Raw genomic sequence first — 25,030 nt, 5'->3', positions numbered from 1 at the left:
GAACACAAGCCTAGTGCAATGATAATTCAAAGTGAGATATTTATTATACCATATTAGAATCAAAAATTGAATACTAATATATAAAACGTAATATAAATAAAAGTAAATGCTAAGGTAACTACAATAAAGTTCTAAATAGACAAGCAGGACACCTAAAGTGCTACAGTAATTATTCCAACAAAAACTGCCCATAATGTCATCCAGGTGTCACTGCCTGCCCTGTGAGAGGTCTGAGAAGATCAGATAGACTGTTTGTTTGTTTTTCTGCTCATTTGCTGTTTAGTGGCTCTATTTAAGCCCGCCTCTCACTGCAGACCTTGTGGTTGTTATTTCCTTCTGGAGTTCTAAACTGGTTGATAGAGGTTTTTCTGCTTTTTACTCCTCTCAAGCGAAGTCCTCCTGTTTCTACTTTGTGTGTGTGTGTGGTGTCTAGGTCTCAGGGAGATGCTGGTCCCTTCATGGTGGAAGGTACCGGCAGTCTCGTCCCCGCTCCCTAATTTAGGGTTTGTGACAGTTTCAGCAGGTCTTAGGTTCTGGTGTATGAGTTCTTGCACCATTAGGATTTGCTCATACTGTCAGTAGTTGGGGAGAGGCTCAGGGATAACTAGAAGGTCACCATCCCCCTCCTCACTAGCCTTTGGGCCTAGTCTGTGTTTACTGTTGTAGTTTGTTTATTTGGTGTTCTTCCTTTCCCCACTTACCGCAACACCAGGGTCCTCCAAAGGTAGATCTCTGACCACATTATTCAATCAGCCCGGAGTATACCCCTAAAGACTAAAAGAAAATAGACAATAGGAATACAAGAATAAAAAAAATAAAAAAATAATCTCCAATATAAAAAAAAAATTGCTAGATATATGGCCATCCTTCATATAGGATAGGGCCAGGGGCTATTCATAGTATTCAGTATATTGGGCAGACTAGATGGGCCAAATGGTTCTTATCTGCCGACACATTCTATGTTTCTATATCTACAGAAAGGACTTGGAACTGACAACTTCATTAAGCCCCAGTGGCATAACCGTTTTCAAGAACACAATCCATTTTGTGTCCTTTTGTAGGAGTCATTTCTTGATGCCTCCCCTGCATCCTAAAGTAACTGTCTATGCCACAGATTATTTTGCCCTTTCTCTGATCCGTCAGAACAATAACCCACAAAAAGATTCTGTCTGAGCATCCGCCTCGGTCAGTATTTGGTCAGTAATTCATCAGTATTGCTAATGCCCAAAAAAAAACAGGAGTGGATCCAAAACAGAGATGACAAGTGAATGGAATATTTGCATGTCTTCGGTGTTTTGTACCCACTCCTGCTTTTGGCTACCAATTCATAAGCCAATTCTGATGGGACCATACAGTCCTTACAGCTGCTACACAGAGAGGATCCGTTGTGAGTCATTTTACCTTCCTTATGACCGATCAGAACAGGTGACATAGAGTGGAGGTACGAGAAGCAACAGGAGACCACAAAGTGGCACAATGACATGGTATAGAGGTGGCGGAAGCATCAGGAGGCCAGAGTGGCAAGGTGACATAGTGTGGAGGTCACAGCAGCATGAGGAGACCACAAAGTGGCAAGGTGGCATAGTGTGGAGGTGGGTGGCAATTCCAGTACCCGCTTAACCCCTTAACGACCCAGCTCTATTTCACCTTAAGGACCAGGCAATTTTTTGTAAATCTGACCAGTGTCATTAAGTGCTGGAAAACTTTAAAACGCTTTGACTTTTCCAGGCCATTCTAAGATTGTTTTTTTTTCATCACATATTGTACTTCATGACACTGGTAAAATGAAGTAAAAAAAAATAAAAAATCATTTTTATTTTATAAAATACCAAATTTACCAAAAATTTGTAAAAAAAATAAATAAAAAATTGCTAAGTTTCAATTTCTCTACTTCTATAATACATAGTAATACCTCCAAAAATAGTTATTACTTTACATTCCCCATATGTCTACTTATGTTTGGCTCATTTTGGAAATGATATTTTTTGGGGATGTTACAAGGCAAGGCTCAAAAACACAATTTTTAGGGACCAGTTCAGGTCTGAAGTCACTTTGCGAGGCTTACATGACCCCATTCTATTAACTACACCCCTCAAGGTATTCAAAACTGATTTTACAAACTGTGTTAACCCTTTAGGTGTTCCACAAGAATTAATGGAAAATAGAGATACAATTATCTCTATAAAAAATTTCACTTTTGGCATATTTTTCCATTTAATTATTTTTTTTCCAGTTACAAAGCAAGGGTTAACAGCCAAACCAAACTCAATATTTATGGCCCTGATTCTGTAGTTTACAGAAACGCCCCATATGTGGTCGTAAACCGCTGTACGGGCAAACGGCAGGGCACAGAACAAAGTAATGCCATACGGTTTTTGGAAGGCAGGTTTTGCTGGACTTTTTTTTTTGTTTGTTTTTTTGGACACCATGTCCCATTTGAAGCCCCCCTGATGCACCCCTAGAGTAGAAGCTCCCAAAAAGTGACCCCATTTTAAAAACTACGGGATAGGGTGGCAGTATTGTTGGTACTAGTTTAGGGTATGTATGATTTGTGGTTGCTCTATATTACACTTTTTGTGAGGCAAGATAACAAGAAATGGTTGTTTTGGCACCATTTTTATTTTTTGTTATTTACAACATTCATCTGACAGGTTAGATCATGTGATATTTTTATAGAACAGGTTGTCACGGATGCAGCGATACCCTTTTATATGTATACTTTTTTTTATTTATGTAAGTTTTACACAATGATTTAATTTTTTTGAAAAAAAATCATGTTTTAGTGTTTCCATAGTCTGAGAGCCATAATTTTTTTCAGTTTTTGGGCAATTACTTTGGGTAGGGTATGATTTTTGCAGGATGAGATGACTGTTTTATTGGCACTACTTTGGGGTGCGTGTGACTTCTTGATCGCTTGCTATTACACTTTTTGTGATGTAAGGTGACAAAAAATGGTTTATTTAGCACAGTTTTTATTTTACATTTTTTACGGTGTTCATCTGAGGGGTTAGGGTTTTTTTATGTAAGTTTTACACAATCACAGCTTTTTTTTTAAACAAAAAGATGTTTTAGTGTCTCTATATTCTGAGCCATAATTAAGTTTTTGGTCGGTTTGTCTCAGGTAGGGGCTCATTTTTTGCGGGATGAGGTGATTGGTACTATTTTGGTTGGCAAACGCCTTTTTGATCACTTGCTATTGTACTTTTTGTGATGTAAGGTGACAAAAAAATGGCTTATTTAGCACAGTTTTAATTTTTTACGGTGTTCATCTGAGGGGTTAGGTCATGTGATATGTTTATAGAGCCAGTCAATACGGACACGGCGATGTATACATATTAGGCATGTCTATTTACCAATTATTTTTTTAAAACTTTTTATTTGGGAGAAATGAAGTTTTTGTTTATTTTTACTTGAAACTTGAAATTTTTTTGGGGGAATTTTTTTTTTTGTCCCACTTTGGGACTTTTGGGGGTATATTCCTTTACAATGCATTCCAATACTTCTGTATTGGAATGCATTGGCTGTATGAGTAATACTGTGTGTATTACTCATACAGCTTCTGGGGCCTGTGAGATCCAGGGGGCTGAATCTCTCAGGCTCAAGAAGGCCCCTCCCCCGCGCGCATTTAGCCGAGCAGGCACCTTGTTCCGATCACCGGGCGGAACAACACATGACGTCCCGGTACGTCGTCATGTGTCCTTTAGGACTCGGGAAACATGCCGTACCTGTACGTCATGTGTCCTTAAGGGGTTAAGAAGGAGCACTTGGCATCAGATGTGTGGCATCAGGCGGATGGCAGCATCAGAATAGTAGCTGAGGCAGGTAGCCAGAAGAAACCGGTCTCTTTTGTCAAAGTGTTGGTGTGGCACCATGGATGATCTAGTCTGATGCATCAGGAATTGGTGGGTGGAAATCCTGGCTGATCTACGCCTGATTCATCTTAATCTGATTCATCTTGACAAAAGTCAGTCTTTCCACATTTTGGGTGGACAGGCGAGTTCTCCTTGGGGTAACTATGGCCCCCACCGCACTAAACACCCGCTCTGATGCCACACTACTGGCTGGGCAGGACAGCTTTTCCAGGGAAAACTCGGCCAGTTGGGGCCACAAATCCAGTTTGGCTGCCCAGTAGTCCAGCGGATCATCAAGGTCGGCTGGCAGGGTGCACTCCAAGTATGCCACCACTGGCTGGTTCGGGTTCTGCTCCAGGTCTAGATGCTGGGGAGTCGTTTCTTTACTAGGCGAGTGAAGAAAGCTGCTTCTGATGAAGTTGGATCAGTGCATGCATACTGTTGTCTCTTGGCAATCGCTTCGGTGATCGATTTTCTGATGGAATGCGTAACGAGGAGGAGGAGCATCAGGACTGGCAGATGATGGGAATGACTGACAACTTCCTTCGGCTGAGGTGGTGAAGCATTGACTGCCAAAAACGGGGTACGTGCTATTGGGTGATGCAGCCGTTGCTGCGGCAGGCTGCACCACCACATCAGAGCCACGGTTCTCCCAGGCCACTTTATGGCGACACTGCATATGTTAATGTAGGGCCATAGTGCCAACATTGGCACCCTAGCCACACTTCACCCTCTACCCACAGATTCTACATATGGCCACGTTTACCTCCTCCGGCGGCTTCAAAAAAACTGATTTCACTGATTTCCTCATCAACTGTCTCTGGGTCAGGAGCCTGATTGCTCGCAACACCACCTCCCACGCCACCCTCCTCCTCACTACTTGCCCGCCTAGCGGAGGAGGCTGCGGATGTCACCTCCACATCTTGGCTGGGCAGTAGCTGCTGACTGTCCTCTAGTAGCTCTTTCTCGCTGAAAAGTGGAGCCGAGCCTACAGCATATAATACTTCTCATGGTGAGGGAACAGAAAAGGACAGCGGCAGGTTGAGGACAGGTGAGGGCACAGGGCCTGCTCCCAGGCCATGCCAACTAAGAGTTGTGTCTGACGAACCCACTGACTCTTGGCTGGGGGTGTCTGATGTCACTTGTGATCAAGTGGATGACCGAGTCAACAATCGCTGGGTTGCTGGTCAAGACACTACCGCTAGCTGACATTGGGAGCTCAGGCCTCTGAAAGTGACCCCTGCTGCCACGGCCCTGTACTCTGCTGCGACCTCTGCCTGCGCCAAAAACATTTAGGCCACTGCCACTCCCCTGTACAGGGCCTTGCACTTCTCTGTATGACATACTGTTAGATAAAATAACCAAATGTTAGATTAAATATTTTTTTTATTTCGCCAATAATACACCACCGGAAACAGACCTTCTTCTTTCTTGCAGCCCAATAACAAGAACTATTTGCTGGAATTATAGAGCTGTATAATGGCAATTTGGATCCCCAGTCAGTGCACCAAGGTGTAATAGGATTGTTCCTATTACCCAGTCAACCTCAACTACTTAACTCTGTTCTACAGAAATGCTGTGGAATGATTCCTCCGTATCCTTTCCCTGCACTTATAAATAGTTTTTTTTCACCACAATCAAGTCTTTCCTAACTGTCCCTAGTGCCTGCAGATGTCTGTCCCTGCACTAAGTACACTGGCAAATGGCAGAATCTAAGATGGCTGCCGATATTTATAGGGCTGTGACATTACAGGGCTGGCTGGCTGCTGATTCTCTGCATGCATGGCATTAGTGTTGGGCGAGCATGCTCGGCCGAACACCATTTTGACTCTCTAACATCGCGATGCTCGGCACATCTGTGTCCGGCCGAACACTGCGTGTGCTCGAGCACAATGCTAGAGTCTCCTCCCCGCACATTTGTTGGCTGCTACGCGGGGAAGTACTGGCACTTGCTGTAATGCCGTAGCCATGTTTGTTACTGGCATTACAGTGATTGGCTGGATGGGATACGTCATATCACCTATATAGCACCCAATAACACATGGTTTGGCTCGGTCTTAGTCAGGGCGAGCTGCAACAGAAGAGACAGATAGTGTAGGGACAGGAATAGTGGTTTTGGCAGGCCTTAGTCTTGAAAGGTGTTAGAGACCAAAATATATATATATATATATATCGGCACAATCTTCGCTAAATTGCGTGCAATTGTTTGGCTGCTGCTAACAGTGACGCAACCTCTGCTACATCTGTTGTTACATTTGTGCATCCTAAATATCTGACATTCAGCGCAATGGTTTGGCAGCTGCTGACAGCGACATTAGGCTACTTTCACACTCTCGCTCCGTTTGAGATCCGTCTAGGGATCTCGCAAGCGGTCCAAATCACATCAGTTTTGTCCTAATGCATTCTGAATGGGAAAGGATCCGCTCAGAATGCATCAGTTTGCCTCCGATCAGTCTGGAAGCGGACACCAAAACGCTGCCTGCAGCGTTTTGCTGTCCACTTGACGAAATTGAGCCAAACGGATCCGTCCCGGCACACAATGTAAGTCAATGGGGATGGATCTGTTTTCTCTGGCACAATAGAAAACCGATCAGTCTCCCATTGACTTTCAATAGAGTTCATGACGGATCTGTCTTGGCTATGTTACAGATCTACTTTTCACACTGGCGTTTTGGTTTCCGTTTGTGAGATCCATTCTAGGACCTCACAAACAGTCCAAAACGGATCAGTTTTGCGCTTAATGCATTCTGAATGGATAAGGATTCACTCAGAATGCATCATTTTGGCTCCGTTCCGCCTCCATTCTGCTTTGGAGGCGGACACCAAAACACTGCTTGCAGCGTTTTGGTGTCTGTCTGACGAAACTGAGCCAAATGGATCCGTCGCACAATGTAAGTCAATGGGGATAGATCTGTTTTCACTGACACAATATGGCACAATACAAAACGGATCCGTCCCCCATTGACTTTCAGTGGTGGTCAAGACGCATCCGTTTTGGCTATATTAAAGATGATACAAACGGATCCGTTCTTAACGGGTGCATTTGTGCAGTTATGCAGATGGATCCTCACCAAACGCGAGTGTGAAAGTAGCCCTACCTGCGCTATCCTGTATAACGTTTGCGCATCCTAAATATCTGACATTCAGTGTCATTTATTTGCGCATACACTTACAAAACCTGCGCTTCTGTACGTGTGACATACTTACAAGCATATATACCATTTAATATGCTCAAGGCGAGCAGTAAGGGACGGGGAAGTGGCTGTGTTGATGATGGTGTACGTAGAGGCCTCCTCCACGATACCTAGCTTCATGCGCCATTTTGCAGGGCTGCGCAGGACTGTCTGTCTCACCAGTGCGATGAGGTGGTCGGTTGGATTACAGCAGATAATGCTTCCAGTCGGTTAAGCACCACCCTGTCTTCCACAAAGTCCAGTCTCGGTAGCAAAGTGTCTGGTCAACAGAATCCTCACCCTGATCTTTTGAGGAAAGTGTGGACGATAAAAGAATTTGCAACCTGTGCTGTGCCAAAATGAGCAGGGGAGTAAACACTAGCAACCTCACCACCACCAGAATGATCCGCCACATGGCATCAAAGCACCCTAATAGGTAGGCCGAATGCCTGGGTCCACAATCGGTGTCTGCAGATCACACCACTGCCTCCTCTTCCCCTGTGTTGCGTGCTGGTCAATGCCCTGTCCAAGATGCCTCCCGCCCTACACTTGGACCTTTGCAAGCACCATCAGCTAGCACGTCCACTTCTGTGTCCCAGTGCAGCGTACAGATGTCCATACCCCAGGCCTTTGAACAAAAGCACAAATACCCAGCCACCCACCCACAGGCCATGGTGCTAAATATGCACCTTTCCAAATTGATGGCCCTGGAAATGTTGCCATTTAGGCTTGTAGACACTGAGGCTTTCCGCAGCTTGATGGCGGTGGCCGTCCCTCGTTACTCAGTCCCCAGCCGCCACTATTTGATTTCCTGGTGTGCCGTCCCCGCCTTACACCAGCATGTGTCCCGTAACATCACCCGTGCCCTGACCAACACAGTTATTGGGAAGGTCCACTTAACGACTGACACATGGACAAGTGCTTTTGGCCAGGGACGCTACATTTCCCTGACGGCACACTGGGTAAACGTTGTGGAGGCCGGGAGTGAGTCGTACCCTGGAATGGCACAGTTGCTACGGACTACAAGGATTGCGGGCCCTACTTCCATCATGATTTCTGCCACCACCTACATTAGTGGCTGCAACCCCCTCCCCCCTCCTCCTCCAGTTCCACCGCTGAATTCTTATCTTGCAGCACCAGTCAGCCATTAGTCAGTAGCTGGAAGCAGTGTAGGTGGCAAACAGCACACCACCGCAGAGCTGTGGTAGGGTATAAGGGACCAGACCGAGCTGTGGCTCTCGCCACTCAACCTACAACCAGACATGGTTGTGTCTGATAATGGCCGTAACTTTGTGGTGGCTTTGGAGCTCGGCAAGCTGACACACATACCGTGCCTAGGCCACATGTTCAATTTGGTGGTTCAGTGGTTTCTCAAAACGTACCCAAATTTGCCTGAGCTACTGGTGAAGGTGTGCCGCATGTGTGCCTATTTCCGAAAGTCATCTTCAGCTGCCCCTGTCTGGCAACGCTGCAGCAGCGCTTGCAATTACCAGCTCACTGACTGTTGTGCAATGAGAGCACATGCTGGAACTCCACTTTCCACATGTTGGCCAGGCTTTGTGAGCAGCAGAGGGCAGTAGTGGAATACCAGCTGCAACATGGTCGTCACCTTTCCAGTCAGCTTCCATTCTTTACAAGCGACAAGTGGGCATGGTTGTCTGACCCCTTTTGAGGTTTTATGCAACTTTGAGGAATCAACACAGATGGTGAGCGGCGATGCCGCTATTATCAGCGTAGCCATCCTACTTCTGTGTCTGAAACGCTCGCTGCTCACAATGAAGGTGGACGCTTTGCATGTGGAAGAGGTAGAAATGGGAGAAGACACAGGGCAATAGCCATACCACCCTCAGTTTGTTTTCTTAGCGCAAATTCGATGATTATGAGGAGGAGCAGGAGAGGGTAGTACCCATAGCGGGTTTAATCCATCTGTTCAGTATGTATGGGCCGAAAAGGCGGAAGAGGATAAGGGGATTGAGTCATCCTCCTGATGAGGACAGCGAAGTCTTGTCTGTTGGGACACATGGCTGACTTTGTTATGCTTCCTTTCCCATGACCCTCACGTTATATGCATTTTGGCCAATACTGGTTATTCACCCTTCTCTACCCCCACTACAAAGAGAACTTCTTCTCCTCTCTCATTCCTGTGGTGGAGAGGACTAGCAAAATGGTGCAATACCAGAAGGTTCTTGTGGAAAAATTGCTCCAAAAATTTCCAGCTGACAATGCTGGCAGCAGAGTACATAGTTCCTTGGGCAACTGAGGAGGGGAGACTAGGGGGACACACAGCAGTTCCAACAGAGACAGGGCAACACTCTCTAAGGCCTGGGACAGTTTCATGACTCCCCGCCAGCAACCTCACCCTGATGCGTGGCCTAGTGTCACAAGGAGGGAACGGTTTTGGAAGATGGTGAAGGAGTACGTAGCAGACCATGTCGGCGTCCTCAATGATCCCTCTGTGCCATTACAACTACTGGGTTTGCAAGCTGGACACGTGGCATGAACTGGTGCTCTAAGCCTTGGAGGTGCTGGCCTGGAATCTGTATACTATGGAGCCTTATTCCATCTGGCCCTATTACCTGATGTGATGTACATGTGTAAACTGTATGTGATATTAAACTTTTATAATTTTACATATCAAATGTTCTTTATTTTTGGAGGTTTATTGGCATTGTTGATGGGTTGTCAGTGAAGTTAGGGCTGTTTCACACGAGCGGATGCCGTGCGTGGCATCCGCTCCGTGAATGACAGCCAAGACCCGATGCGGTCAGCAGAAGCACGGAGCATTAACATGACTGATAATGCTCCATGCCTCTCTGGGATCTCTTTACTACGAAATCACAGTGAGATAAAGTTGTCACTGTGATTTCGTAGTAAAGAGATACCAGAGAGGCACGGAGCATTATCAATCATGTTAATGCTCCGTGCTTCTGCTGTCCGCATCGGGTATTGGCTGTCATTCACGCAGCGGATGTCACGCACGGCATCCGCTCGTGTGAAACAGCCCTTAGACTAGAACCCCTTTTATGTATTGTTATATTCTGAGGTTATCAGTAACCCTCCCATGGATGATTAACAGCTATCTTACTTTAAAAATAAAAATAAAAGCTACCCATCAGAGCAGGAGATGGGGCAGAGTCGGTAACTCGTGGATACAGACTCCCGAACTTGTGCATTTTATTCAGCAGACTCTAGCTTTTGGAACCCTCTGAGGATGCTCAGTAGAGCATTTAAAGGGTTCCTAAACAAAGGTGCAGAAGCATTTCTCAGAGCTTTTTGTCCCTTGTACTTTTATTGACTCTGCTCAGCTTTTCAAGCTTGTGGAATAAGGATTTATAAAAAAGTACATGCTCACAAAGTTGAGCAGTGCTTTATTATGTGGCGGTACAGGCAGGGAAAAGAGTGGTAGTAGAGGCCCGATGGTGATAGTTGGCCTCATGGTGGCTGTGATCCTCCCTGGGGTAGTGCACTGTGAAGAAAGATAAATATTAGGGCCTTGATCACCACTTTAAAATGAACAAATGATCCTGTCAGGCCTGCGGATGAAAATAGAACATAAGAGCTAGCAGTATCGTCCGTACAATGTGCACAGACAGCTTTTTGTACAACATCCTTTCCGCTTGGCACTGTATGACTTCATCACTTCATCACCCCTCATGTACATATTGTAGTCAGGGATGCAGTCTGGCTTGGGGGTAGTGGTACCTTGCACAGGGGCAGGGGAGCTGTTACTGTGAACTGGGGTCAGTACAAGGACATCCCTCTTGTCCTTGCACTTTACCAACATCTTCTCGTTGCTAATGATGTGAGATTTTGGGTAATTGATGGGCATATAAATTAGTTTGGCTGCAACTGAATTAACAAAATCCTCAGAGAAAGCATTTTGAAAAAAATAAATTTTATGCGAAGCCCACCGTGTGACCCTAAATCCCCGAGCTGCTCACCAACTCAGGAATTTGAGGCTGATAATCCAGAGGGTGGGGTACATATTGGCTGCCTCAGCTATTGTCCTGGGGTGCCTTCTTAACCACTTCAGCCCCGCTAGGTGAAACCCCCTTCATGACCAGGCCACTTTTTACACTTCGGCACTACACTCCTTTCACCGTTTATCGCTCGGTCATGCAACTTACCACCCAAATGAATTTTACCTCCTTTTCTTCTCACTAATGGAGCTTTCATTTGGTGGTATTTTATTGCTGCTGACATTTTTGCTTTTTTTGTTATTAATCAAAATGTAACGATTTTTTTGCAAAAAAATGACATTTTTCACTTTCAGCTGTGAAATTTTGCAAAAAAAACGACATCCATATATAAATTTTTCGCTAAATTTATAGTTCTACATGTCTTTGATAAAAAAAAAATGTTTGGGCAAAAAAAAAATGGTTTGGGTAAAAGTTATAGCATTTACAAACTATGGTACAAAAATGTGAATTTCCGCTTTTTGAAACGGCTCTGATTTTCTGAGCACCTGTCATGTTTCCTGAGGTTCTACAATGCCCAAACAGTATAACTACCCCACAAATGACCCCATTTCGGAAAGTAGACACCCTAAGGTATTCGCTGATGGGCATAGTGAGTTCATAGAACTTTTTATTTTTTGTCACAAGTTAGCGGAAAATGATGATGATTTTTTTTTTTTTCATACAAAGTCTCATATTCCACTAACTTGCGACAAAAAATAAAAAATTCTAGGAACTCACCATGCCCCTCACAGAATACCTTGGGGTGTCTTCTTTCCAAAATGGGGTCCCTTGTGGGGTAGTTATACTGCCCTGGCAATTTAGGGGCCCAAATGTGTGAGAAGAACTTTGCAATCAAAATGTGTAAGAAATGACCGGTGAAATCCGAAAGGTGCACTTTGGAATATGCGCCCCTTTGCCCACCTTGGCAGCAAAAAAGTGTCACACATGTGGTATCGCCGTACTCAGGAGAAGTTGGGGAATGTGTTTTGGGGTGTCATTTTACATATACCCATGCTGGGTGAGAGAAATATCTTGGCAAACGACAACTTTTCCCATTTTTTTATACAAAGTTGGCATTTGACCAAGATATTTTTCTCACCCAGCATGGGTATATGTAAAATGACACCCCAAAACACATTCCCCAACTTCTCCCGAGTACGACGATACCAGATGTGTGACACTTTTTTGCTGCCAAGGTGGGCAAAGGGGCACATATTCCAAAGTGCACCTTTCGGATTTTGCAGGGCATTTTTTACACATTTTGATTGCAAGGTACTTCTCACACATTTGGGCCCCTAAATTGCCAGGGCAGTATAACTACCCCACAAGTGACCCCATTTTGGAAAGAAGACACCCTAAGGTATTCCGTGAGGGGCACTGCGAGTTCCTAGAATTTTTTATTTTTTGTCACAAGTTAGCAGAAAATGATGATTTTTTTGTTTTTCTCTTTTTTCCTTACAAAGTCTCATATTCCACTAACTTGCGACAAAAAATAAAAAATTCTAGGAACTCGCCATGCCCCTCACGGAATACCTTGGGGTGTCTTCTTTCCAAAATGGGGTCACTTGTGGGGTAGTTATACTGCCCTGGCAATTTAGGGGCCCATATGTGTGAGAAGTACTTTGCAATCAAAATCTGTAAAAAATGACCGGTGAAATCCGAAAGGTGCACTTTGGAATATGCGCCCCTTTGCCCACCTTGGCATCAAAAAAGTGTGACACATCTGGTATCGCCGTACTCAGGAGAAGTTGGGGAATGTGTTTTGGGGTGTCATTTTACATATACCCATGCTGGGTGAGAGAAATATGTTGGCAAAAGACAACTTTTCCCATTTTTTTTATACAAAGTTGGCATTTGACCAAGATATTTATCTCACCCAGCATGGGTATATGTAAAATGACACCCCAAAACACATTCCCCAACTTCTTCTGAGTACGGCGATACCAGATGTGTCACACTTTTTTGCAGCCTAGATGCGCAAAGGGGCCCAAATTCCTTTTAGGAGGGCATTTTTAGACATTTGGATCCCAGACTTCTTCTCACGCTTTAGGGCCCCTAAAAAGCCAGGGCAGTATAAATACCCCACATGTGACCCCACTTTGGAAAGAAGACACCCCAAGGTATCCAATGAGGGGCCTGGCAAGTTCAAAGAAATTTTTTTTTTTTCGCATAAGTTAGCGGAAATTGATTTTTTTTTTTTTTTTTCTCACAAAGTCTCACTTTCCGCTAACTTAGGACAAAAATTTCAATCTTTCATGGACTCAATATGCCCCTCAGCAAATACCTTGGGGTGTCTTCTTTCCAAAATGGGGTCAGTTGTGGGGTGTTTGTACTGCCCTGGCATTTGAGGGTCTCCGCAATCATTACATGTATGGCCAGCATTAGGAGTTTCTGCTATTCTCCTTATATTGAGCATACAGGTAATGAGATTTTTTTTTCCGTTCAGCCTCTGGGCTGAAAGAAAAAAATGAACAGCACAGATTTCTTCATTCGCATCGATCAATGTGGATGAAAAAATCTCTGCCAAAAAAAAAAAATGGAGGGGAAAGGCGTCTGCCAGGACATAGGAGCTCCGCCCTACATCCATACCCACTTAGCTCGTATGCCCTGGCAAACCAGATTTCTCCATTCGCATCAATCGATGTGGATGAATAAATCATTGCCGGGATTTTTTTTTATATATATATATATATATATATATATATATATATATATATATATATATACATATACAGACGTGGACAAAATTGTTGGTACCCTTTGGTCAATGAAAGAAAAGTCACAATGGTCACAGAAATAACTTTAATCTGACAAAAGTAATAATAAATTAAAATTCTATAAATGTTAACCAATGAAAGTCAGACATTGTTTTTCAACCATGCTTCAACAGAATTATGTAAAAAAATAAACTCATGAAACAGGCATGGACAAAAATGATGGTACCCCTAGAAAACACAGAACATAATGTGACCAAAGGGACATGTTAATTCAAGGTGTGTCCACTAATTAGCATCACAGGTGTCTACAACCTTGTAATCAGCCATTGGGCCTATATATATGGCTCCAGGTAATCACTGTGTTTGGTGATATGGTGTGTACCACACTCGACATGGACCAGAGGAAGCAAAGGAAAGAGCTGTCTCAAGAGATCAGAAAGAAAATTATAGACAAGCATGTTAAAGGTAAAGGCTATAAGACCATCTCCAAGCAACTAGATGTTCCTGTGAGTACAGTTGCACATATTATTCATAAGTTTAAGATCCATGGGACTGTAGCCAACCTCCCTGGACGTGGCCGCAGGAGGAAAATTGATGACAAATCTAAGAGACGGATAATCCGAATGGTAACAAAGAGCCTAGAAAGACTTCTAAAGAGATTCAAGGTGAACTTCATGCTCAAGGAACATCAGTGTCAGATCGCACCATCCGTCGTTGTTTGAGCCAAAGTGGACTACATGGGAGACGACCAAGGAGGACACCATTGTTGAAAACGAATCATAAAAAAGCAAGACTGGAATATGCCAAACTACATGTTGACAAGCCACAAAGCTTCTGGGAGAATGTCCTGTGGACAGATGAGACAAAAATCGAAGTTTTTGCCAAGGCACATCAGCTGTATGTTCACAGACGAAAAAATGAAGCATATCAAGAAAAGAACACTGTCCCTACTGTGAAACATGGAGGAGGCTCTGTTATGTTCTGGGGCTGCTTTGCTGCGTCTGGCACAGGGTGTCTTGAATCTGTGCAGGGTACAATGAAATCTCAAGACTATCAAGGAATTCTAGAGAGAAATGTACTAGCCAGTGTCAGAAAGCTTGGTCTCAGTCGCAGGTCATGGGTCTTGCAACAGGACAATGACCCAAAACACACCGCTAAAAACACCCAAGAATGGCTAAGAGGAAAAAATTGGACTATTCTAAAGTGGCCTTCTATGAGCCCTGACCTCAATCCTATTGAGCATCTTTGGAAGGAGCTGAAACATGCAGTCTGGAAAAGGCACCCTTCAAACCGGACACAACTGGAGCAGTTTGCTCATGAGGAGTGGGCCAAAATACCTGCTGAGAGGTGCAGATGTCTCATTGACAGTTACAGGAAGCGTTTGATTGCAGTGATTGCCTCAAAAGGTTGCGCAACAAAATATTAAGTTAGGGGTACCATCATTTTTGTCCATGCCTGTTTCATGAGTTTATTTTTTTACATAATTCTGTTGAAGCATGGTTGAAAAACAATGTCTGACTTTCATTGGTTAACATTTATAGAATTTTAATTTATTATTACTTTTGTCAGATTAAAGTTATTTCTGTGACCATTGTGACTTTTTCTTTCATTGACCAAAGGGTACCAACAATTTTGTCCACGTCTGTATATATATATATATATATACAAAGTGCTTGCCAAAGCATAGGAACGCCGCCTCCTCCTCAGCTCGTATGCCTCGGCAAACGTATCTGTCACTGCAGAGGAGAAAATCCCGTCTTGCAGCGCCGCATACACCGACTTGCGTGTAATCTGACAGCAGCACAATGCTTCTGTCAGAATGCACATCGGTGCTGCAGCTAGTAGATCGGTTGGTCCACCTGGAAGGTAAAAAGACAAAAAAAAAAAAAAAAGAAAAAAACAGGCCACAACGCAATAATTTTATTAACTTTGGAACAGAACATGTAACTTTAACTTTTGGAACTAAACATTAACCTGTTTGCTTACCTGTTTTTTTTTTTTTGTTTTTTTTTTTGTTTTTTTACCTTTTATAGAACAAACCTCTCCTTCCCCATGGGTCAATGTGCAAAGCGCAAATCGCCCAAAGATGTGGCGAAGTGCGTTATGCACTTTGTCCCATGTGAAAGGAGACGTTTGCAGCAGCAGTGAGTGAATGGGCCCTAATAGCCCTGTGTGCCTGTCCTGTGAGATGTGGTCCCTATGCTAAGTGTACCTGTGTGTGGTACTTCCGGAAACACTCTCCAAAGCATAGGGCAGGGTGGTCCGGACAGTCAGGACAGAAATAGCGGGTGTCACGCCTTATTCCACTCCTGCTACAGACACGACATCTTTTTCGGGGTGACGGTTGGGTTGAGGTACCAGGAACGACATTGGGGAAATGTCGCTCGTGTAGATGGCTAACTACACTGGTGGTTGGGGCCACGGAACCTCCTGGATACAGGAGGTTCTCGATGATCTCTTCCTGAAATTTGAGGAAGGATCCAGTTCTCCCAGCCTTACTGTAGAGAACAAAACTATTGTACAGAGCCAATTGAATCAAATATACAGACACCTTCTTATACCAGCGTCTGGTGCGTCGGGAAACTAAATACGGAGACAACATCTGGTCATTGAAGTCGACCCCTCCCATGTGGAGGTTATAGTCGTGGACTGAGAGGGGCTTTTCAATGACACGGGTTGCTCGCTCAATTTGTATTGTCGTGTCTGCGTGAATGGAGGAGAGCATGTAAACGTCACGCTTGTCTCTCCATTTCACCGCGAGCAGTTCTTCGTTACACAGTGCGGCCCTCTGCCCCCTTGCAAGACGGGTGGTAACGAGCCGTTGGGGGAAGCCCGCGCGACTAGTTCGCGCGGTACCACAGGCGCCAATCCGTTCTAGAAACAAATGCCTAAAGAGGGCCACACTTGTGTAAAAATTGTCCACATAAAGATGGTACCCCTTGCCGAATAAGGGTGACACCAAGTCCCAAACTGTCTTCCCACTGCTCCCCAGGTAGTCAGGGCAACCGACCGGCTCCAGGGTCTGATCTTTTCCCTCATAGACCCGAAATTTGTGGGTATAGCCTGTGGCCCTTTCACAGAGCTTATACAATTTGACCCCATACCGGGCGCGCTTGCTTGGGATGTATTGTTTGAAGCCAAGGCGCCCGGTAAAATGTATCAGGGACTCGTCTATGCAGATGTTTTGCTCTGGGGTATAAATATCTGCAAATTTCTGGTTGAAATGGTCTATGAGGGGCCGAATTTTGTGGAGCCGGTCAAAAGCAGGGTGGCCCCTGGGACGGGAGGCGGTGTTGTCACTAAAGTGCAGGAACCGCAGGATGGCCTCAAAACGTGCCCTGGACATGGCAGCAGAGAACATGGGCATGTGATGAATCGGGTTCGTAGACCAATATGACCGCAATTCATGTTTTTTTGTCAGGCCCATGTTGAGGAGGAGGCCCAGAAAAGTTTTAAGTTCGGAAACTTGGACTGGTTTCCACCGGAAAGGCTGGGCATAAAAGCTTCCCGGGTTAGCGGTGATAAATTGTGTGGCATACCTGTTTGTTTCGGCCACAACTATGTCTAAAAGCTCCGCAGTCAAGAACAGCTCAAAAAATCCCAGGGCCGAACCGATCTGAGCCGTCTCAACCCGAACTCCAGACTGGGCAGTGAAAGGGAAAACTACAGGTGCGGCTGAAGTTGGGGACTGCCAATCAGGGTTTGCCAGCACCTCTGGGATTCTAGGGGCTCTACGGGCACGTCTTTGCGGTGGCTGCGACGGGGTCACTACTGCACGTGCCACCGTACCAGCTTCAACTGCCCTTCTGGTGCTCGCTACTTCACCATGTTCTACGGCAGTGCTGGTACTAGGTCCAGGAAAGGCTGGGCTGCTGGTGTATGCCTCACCACGTAATCCGACAGCACCAGCCCCACTCTGCTGCTCTTGAAGCGGATCCTGCGCAACCTGCGGTCTAGCGACACGGGGCCGGGTACGCCTGGTGGTATCAGGGACCTCAGCCTCCTCGTCCGAACTTTGGGTCAGAGAGCCACTGCTTTCTACAGGTTCGTATTCTGACCCGCTGGATTCATCAGATGAGGGTTCCCACTCCTCATCCGACTGGGTCAGAAGCCTGTAGGCCTCTTCAGAGGAATACCCCCTGTTTGACATGTGGGCAACTAAATTTAGGGGTATTCCCTGAGACTACCCAAGAAAAAAAAAGCAAGCCTGTCTTACAAAGGGGAGGCTAGCGAAGTACCGGAGGCCGCTGCGGTTGATAAAAAATATCAAAACTGATTTTTTTATCGCCGCAGTGCGTGTAAAGTGAATGTGCAGTGATCAAAAAAAAAATTGTTTTTTGTCACTGCGGTGGGGCGGGTGTGGGCGAACGCACGTGTGGGCGACCGATCAGGCCTGATCGGGCAAACACTGCGTTTTGGGTGGAGGGCGAACTAAAGTGACACTAGTACTATTATAGATCTGACCGTGATCAGTTTTGATCACTTCCAGATACTATAAAAGTACAAATGCTGATTAGCGATACGCTAATCAGCGAATAACGGACTGCGGTGCGGTGGGCTGGGCGCTAACTGATCGCTAACTACCTAACCAAGGGGCCTAAACTATACCTAAAACCTAACGGTCAATAACAGTGAAAAAAAAAAGTGACAGTTTGCACTGATCACTTTTTTCTTTTCACTTGTGATTGACAGGGGTGATCAAAGAGGTGATCAAAGGGTTAATTGGGGTTCAGGGGGGTGATCAGGGGCTATAGTGTAGTGTTTGGTGTACTCACTGTGAAGCCTGCTCCTCTGCTGGATCCAACCGACGAAAAGAACCAGCAGAGGAGCAGGCAGCCATATAACAGATCATATTTACAAATATGATCTGCTATCTGGCACTTTGATTGGATTTTTTAAAAATCAGCAACCTGCCAGCCACGATCATTGGCTGGCAGGTTGCTGACGAAATACTTCTGTGCGAAATGCCGGCGCGAACTGCGCGCGCATATTCGCGTCATCTCGCGTCTCGCGAGATGACGCGTATATGCGTGACTGTGCGCCAGCCTGCCACCTCCGGAACGCACATGTGCGTTAGGCGGTCCGGAGGTGGTTAAAGGGACCTCATCACTGGATGTTGAGGAAGAGAAGGAGAAAAAAAGACAATAAGAATGCAGGTTCCTTTTGATTTTTTTTTTTTGGGGAGAATGAAAAAACAGTAGCCTTACCTACAGCTTAAAAACAAAAATTTAACACTGATGCGATCAGTCATCATGTGGATACAGGAGACACGCAGATATTGTGTAAAACCATAAAAATTGTCTACATTTAAAATATCTGCACTAAAACTACCTGGAATTTATTTAAGGGCTCATTCACACAACCTTATGAATGAGTCCATATCCATTCCGCAATTTTGCTGAACGGGTGTGGACCCGTTCATTTCAATGGGACCGCAAAAGATGCTGTCTGCATCTGTAGTTCCGTTCCGCGGTCCCGTAAAAAAGATAGAGCATGTCCTATTCTTGTCCGCAATCAAGAATGGGCATCTCTATAATGGGCCTCCCGTTCTGCAGATTGCAGAAGGCACACAGGTGGCATCTGTGTTTTGTGGATCCGCAACTTGCTGATCTGCAAAACACAATGCGGTCGTCTAAATGCACCCAAAGAATGAGCACAGATATACATCAATGTCTAGTGCTTGGTGGCCACAGCACACACAAAGAAAAGTCAGTGCAGAGCTGACAAAAAAAGAGGATAAAGAAATATTATTTACAGATGGCTCAGCGTCTGCCAAAAGTTTGCAGGGTATACGGAATCGGGAGATGGGATCAGCAATCCTGGAACTGATAAAAGTGATCATCAATCCAATATGTTGATGATTATGATGACTAGAGATGAGCGAATTTCATATTTTGAAATTCGTTCACTCTTCGTTTGGTGGTACAAGCAGAATTGCGTTATGGATTCCGTTACCACGGGCCATATCGCAATTCTTTGACGGACTGCCTTTAGAGTTATTCCGTTAGTCATTCTGTTATAAGTCTATGGCCTGCATAATTGATCCGTCCCGTTTCCGTTATGAAGGGGAGTCCTTTGTTCCTATTGTTTTTACCACAATCCTGCTGCACCTCATTTTAGACACTTTTATTGTTCAGATGCACTAAAGATTTTTCAAACATCCTCAACATTTCCTGCTTTTAAAAGGAATGTGGACCTGGCCATCTTTTGTCTGCCTTCTAGATACATATATTAAACTGAAATCCATGATTCTGGCATGCAAAAGTTTTTCACACACAAATATCTTTCCACTATTAAAATTTTTACTTTAATTAATCTTATTAAAATATAACAAAAAATGTACCCCTCATATAGATACTTATAATAATAAATGTCATAACCAGTTGCATCCAATGATATGCAATATACAGCAATGGCAGGGTAATGTTTACTTTCTACTTACGGTTTTGGAGATTTTCTTATATAGGAAACTTTTACTCAAGCTCTTTGTGTTTTTTGGGTAGTAGATGCAGATACTGGGACATAAAATCCTCACTGTCCCTGTTCTGTCCCTTTTTACCTACAGGCAGTGCACCCGCCCCGAAAGGGGCGATCCCCACCTCTCGGTTGCTAAGCCCTTTACTGGTGTCTGTATATACCCTGTTCTCTATACTGTCCTTTTCCCAGAGATGCAAAATTTGATGCAATGACTAAAAAAAAACAGGAAACTTAGTAAAAAATTCCAAAAAAAGATGCTTGCAGCAAGAGTGTGTCCCCTCTCATATGTCCCGACATGGCATTTCCCCAACTTTACTCTCCCCAGGCAAAAGAGAGGCCCGTGAAGCTATAACTGTATGGCTGCACAGTTTTCTCTATGATCATGCAGGGATAGCTCTGCTGGATTAGCATTTGTGCGACCCTCCCCCCAATCTGATCACAATTGTGACCTGTATAGCTATACCACTGGTAGATATACCAGTAAATAATATAAATCCTCCAAACAGGAAAGATAAAGTCTCATTCAAATGTGATGGAGTAAACCTATGATAAGGGTTCTCCAGGAGACCTAAGCTCCTAGGTGTGGATTCTTTGATGCAGGCGCCTACCAAATGATCAGTAAACAATCAACCGAAGGTTGTGTACGGGCACCTTCAGCCAGCTAATAGGTGGTATAAACTAGACAGTCTAAAGATGCACAAGATTTCTCATTCAGTATCAGCCATTGTAATATATTTGGCCATTTTCAGACTATGTACATTTACTTTGTTTACAATTATTTTAATGTTTTTACACCAATAAATGTATGGCTTCTAGTACCATGTGTTTTTGTCTTACTGCAGTTCAGTCTGATTTAATTGACTAAAACAAATCGACAAACTAAAAGCAGACTTTTTATTTTATTTTTTTATTTTTTTCTAATTTCGCACTCCTCTTTAAGAAATGCTCTTTTGTGTAACTTAACACCTTTCTTTTGTTTCTCAGATTTGCAAGGAATTACTTATGCTTCTCAGGTATGCACATTTTCCTCCATACACTACACTATGAAGTTTTTTGAATTGTAAAATGTTATTGATCTATAGTGCATCTCTGACACTTTAGGAGTTTTATAAAAGGGCTTGGTGTCCTGTGTAATGAACAGGAGGGGCGAGATATCAAGTAAGGCTAGTTGCACACTAGTGTAACACCCAAGAATGATGTTACCACTTCTGCAACTTGCTACTGTCTTTATTGGTCTAACCTCATGTCGTCTTGTGTTTTTATTCCAGGTCCTCCACAATGTGCATTCCTATTTTGTTATGCAACTGTTATGTTCACATGTAATGTTCCTGGTTCACCAGCAGGTGGCAGCAAACACAGCAGAGTTCTATTTAGGTAGAATGGAGCTTTATACAAACCGGATTCCAAAAAAGTTGGGACACTAAACAAATTGTGAATAAAAACTGAATGCAATGATGTGGAGATGGCAAATGTCAATATTTTATTTGTAATAGAACATAGATGACAGATCAAACGTTTAATCCGAGTAAATGTATCATTTTAAAGGAAAAATACATTGATTCAAATTTTCACGGTGTCAACAAATCCCAAAAAAGTTGGGACAAGTAGCAATAAGAGGCTGGAAAAAGTAAATTTGAGCATAACGAAGAGCTGGAAGACCAATTAATACTGATTAGGTCAATTGGCAACATGATTGGGTATAAAAAAAGAGCTTCTCAGAGTGGCAGTGTCTCTCAGAAGCCAAGATGGGTAGAGGATCACCAATTCCCACAATGTTGCGCAGAAAGATAGTGGAGCAATATCAGAAAGGTGTTACCCAGTGAAAAATTGCAAAGACTTTGCATCTATCATCATCAACTGTGCATAACATCATCCGAAGATTCAGAGAATCTGGAACAATCTCTGTGCATAAGGGTCAAGGCCGTAAAACCATACTGGATGCCCGTCATCTCCGGGCCCTTAAACGACACTGCACCACAAACAGGAATGCTACTGTAAAGGAAATCACAGAATGGGCTCAGGAATACTTCCAGAAACCATTGTCAGTGAACACAATCCACCGTGCCATCCGCCATTGCCAGCTGAAACTCTACAGTGCAAAGAAGAAGCCATTTCTAAGCAAGATCCACAAGCTCAGGCATTTTCACTGGGCCAGGGATTCATTTAAAATGGAGTGTGGCAAAATGGAAGACTGTTCTGTGGTCAGACGAGTCACGATTCAAAGTTCTTTTTGGAAATCTGGGACGCCATGTCATCCGGACCAAAGAGGACAAGGACAACCCAAGTTGTTATCAACGCTCAGTTCAGAAGCCTGCATCTCTGATGGTATGGGGTTGCATGAGTGCGTGTGGCATGGGCAGCTTGCATGTCTGGAAAGGCACCATCAATGCAGAAAAATATATTCAGGTTCTAGAACAACATATGCTCCCATCTGCTCCCATCCAGACGTCATCTCTTTCAGGGAAGACCCTGCATTTTTCAACAAGATAATGCCAGACCACATTCTGCATCAATCACAACATCATGGCTGCGTAGGAGAAGGATCCGGGTACTGAAATGGCCAGTCTGCAGTCCAGATCTTTCACCTATAGAGAACATTTGGCGCATCATAAAGAGGAAGGTGCAACAAAGAAGGCCCAAGACGATTGAACAGTTAGAGGCCTGTATTAGACAAGAATGGGAGAGCATTCCTATTTCTAAACTTGAGAAACTAGTCTTCTCGGTCCCCAGACGTCTGAGTGTTGTAAGAAGGGGAGATGCCACACAGTGGTGAAAATGGCCTTGTCCCAACTTTTTGGGGATTTGTTGACACCATGAAATTCTGATTCAACATATTTTTCCCTTAAAATGGTACATTTTCTCAGTTTAAACTTTTTGTTCCGTGATTTATGTTCTATTCTGAATAAAATATTAGAAGTTGTTGGCACCTCCACATCATTGCATTCAGTTTTTATTCACGATTTGTATAGTGTCCCAACTTTTTTGGAATCCGGTTTGTATTTCATTCTACCCCCCCCCCCCCAGAGAGAAGTGGGCCAGTCCTACTTCCTGCAGGGTGGGGACCAGAGTTGGTGAGTTCCAGCTTGCCCCCTGCCAAGGGAGGGTGTGCTGGGCATGTCTGGCTGCAACCCGGCAATGTTTCAGCTAAGTGATATAGCCATCTCTCATTTTATGCAGGACCCTATGCTGAATGCAGTGGTGTAGCTATACAGGTCACAATTGTGATCAGATTGGGGGGAGGGTCGCACATAAATGCTAATCCAGCAGAGCTATCCCTGCATGATCATAGAGAAAACTGTGTAGCCATACAGTTATAGCTTCACGGGCCTCTCTTTTGCCTGGGGCAGAGTTACATAGTAACATAGTTTGTTAGGCCAAAAAAAGACATCCGTTGATCCAGAGTAAGGCAAAAAACAAAAACTGAGGTTGAAGCTAATTTTCCTAATTTAAGTGGAAAAAAATTGCCTGATTAGAGTCAGGAAGGAATCAAAATAATGCTTCATTCACACGTCAGTGTTCAGTCAGTGAAATATTTTTATTTTATTTTTTGGAGCCAAAACACCGAACAGGTGCAGATCTTTCCCTTATACCTTATGTCTGTGGAGGCTCCACTTCTGGTTTTGGCTCACAATCGCTCATGGAAATCACTGACCGAACAATGGACTGTGTGGAATGAGGCATTACTCCCTGGATCGATGACCCCTCTCTAATAGCTATAGCATGTAATATTGCCCTCCAGAAATTCATCCAAGCCCCTCTTGAATTTTCCATCACCACCTCTTCAGACAGAGAGTTCCATAGTCTCACTGCTCTTACCATAAAGAATACTATTCTGTGTTTGTATACAAACCTTCTTTCCTCCAGACGCAGAGGATGTCCCCTTGTCAGTCAAAATCCTGGGGATAAATAGATGGGAGATATCTTTTGTACTGTCCCCTGATTATATTTAAACAGTTATTAGATCTCCCCTCAGTTGTCTTTTTTTTTTTTTTCTAAAGTGAATAGTCCTTATTTTGATGATCTTTCAGTGTACTGTAGTCCACCCATTCCAGTTATTACTTTAGTTCCCCTCCTCTGGACCCTCTCCAGCTCAGCTATGTCTGCCTTGTTGACAGGAGCCCAGAACTGTACACGGTACTCAATGTGTGGTCTGACTAATGATTTGTACAGTGGTAGGACTATGTTCTCATCACGGGCATTTATGCCCCATTATCTTATTGGCCTTGGCAGCAGCTGCCTGACACTGGTTTCTACAGCTTAGTTTTCTGTTCACTAAAATTCCTAGGTCCTTTTCCATGTCAGTGTTGCCCAGTGTTTTACCATTTAGTATGTGCTGGTGACCTGTATTTTTCCTTCCCATGTGCATAACCTTACATTTCCCCAGTTATCTCCATGACGGCACACTCAGAGATTGACTTCCTCTAATAGGACAGAAAAAAGCACAGAGATGTTAAAAACCCAGCCCCAAAAAATGGGAAAAAGACATTCCAAATATAAAGACGCCAAAAGATATACTAAGGGGGTGGGAGATGGTGTGTAGTTCCACGGTCAGCGAGGTATGGAGAGAAACCCAGTTCCGCATAGCTAACCGAGCAATATATGGGTTCTAAACCAGGAACAAAGTGACTGATAAGCTAACAGCCTGTCCTAAATGTAATAAAGAAAACACAGATATGGTCCATGGTCTGTGGTCATGTCCTCAAGTGCAGAAGTTTTGGGAAGAATTAGAAGCACATATGAAAGATAAGCTTAGTCTCAAAATAAAACCTGACCCAGGACCAACTTTGTTACATGCAGGGACAATAGATACAGAAAAGTCTAAACTCAAGCTTGCACACTGAACATTACTAGCA

General features: G+C 44.1%; 1 protein-coding gene across 1 annotated transcript in view; it reads left to right on the top strand.

Annotated features, from left to right (window-relative positions):
• The window catches only part of LOC122939389 (mediator of RNA polymerase II transcription subunit 1-like), a 130,415-nt gene that overhangs the window by 4,068 nt on the left and 101,317 nt on the right, over nt 1-25,030 (top strand). The window contains exon 3 of the mRNA XM_044295458.1: nt 21,162-21,190. Within this exon, the coding sequence (XP_044151393.1) occupies nt 21,162-21,190 (29 nt within the window). The remainder of the gene's footprint in view (nt 1-21,161; nt 21,191-25,030) is intronic.

The sequence above is a fragment of the Bufo gargarizans genome, chromosome 5, assembly GCF_014858855.1.
Source record: "Bufo gargarizans isolate SCDJY-AF-19 chromosome 5, ASM1485885v1, whole genome shotgun sequence".
NCBI lineage: Eukaryota > Metazoa > Chordata > Amphibia > Anura > Bufonidae > Bufo > Bufo gargarizans.
The sequence above is the reverse complement of the archived record's forward strand: the minus strand, read 5'-3'. Positions and strand labels throughout refer to the sequence as shown.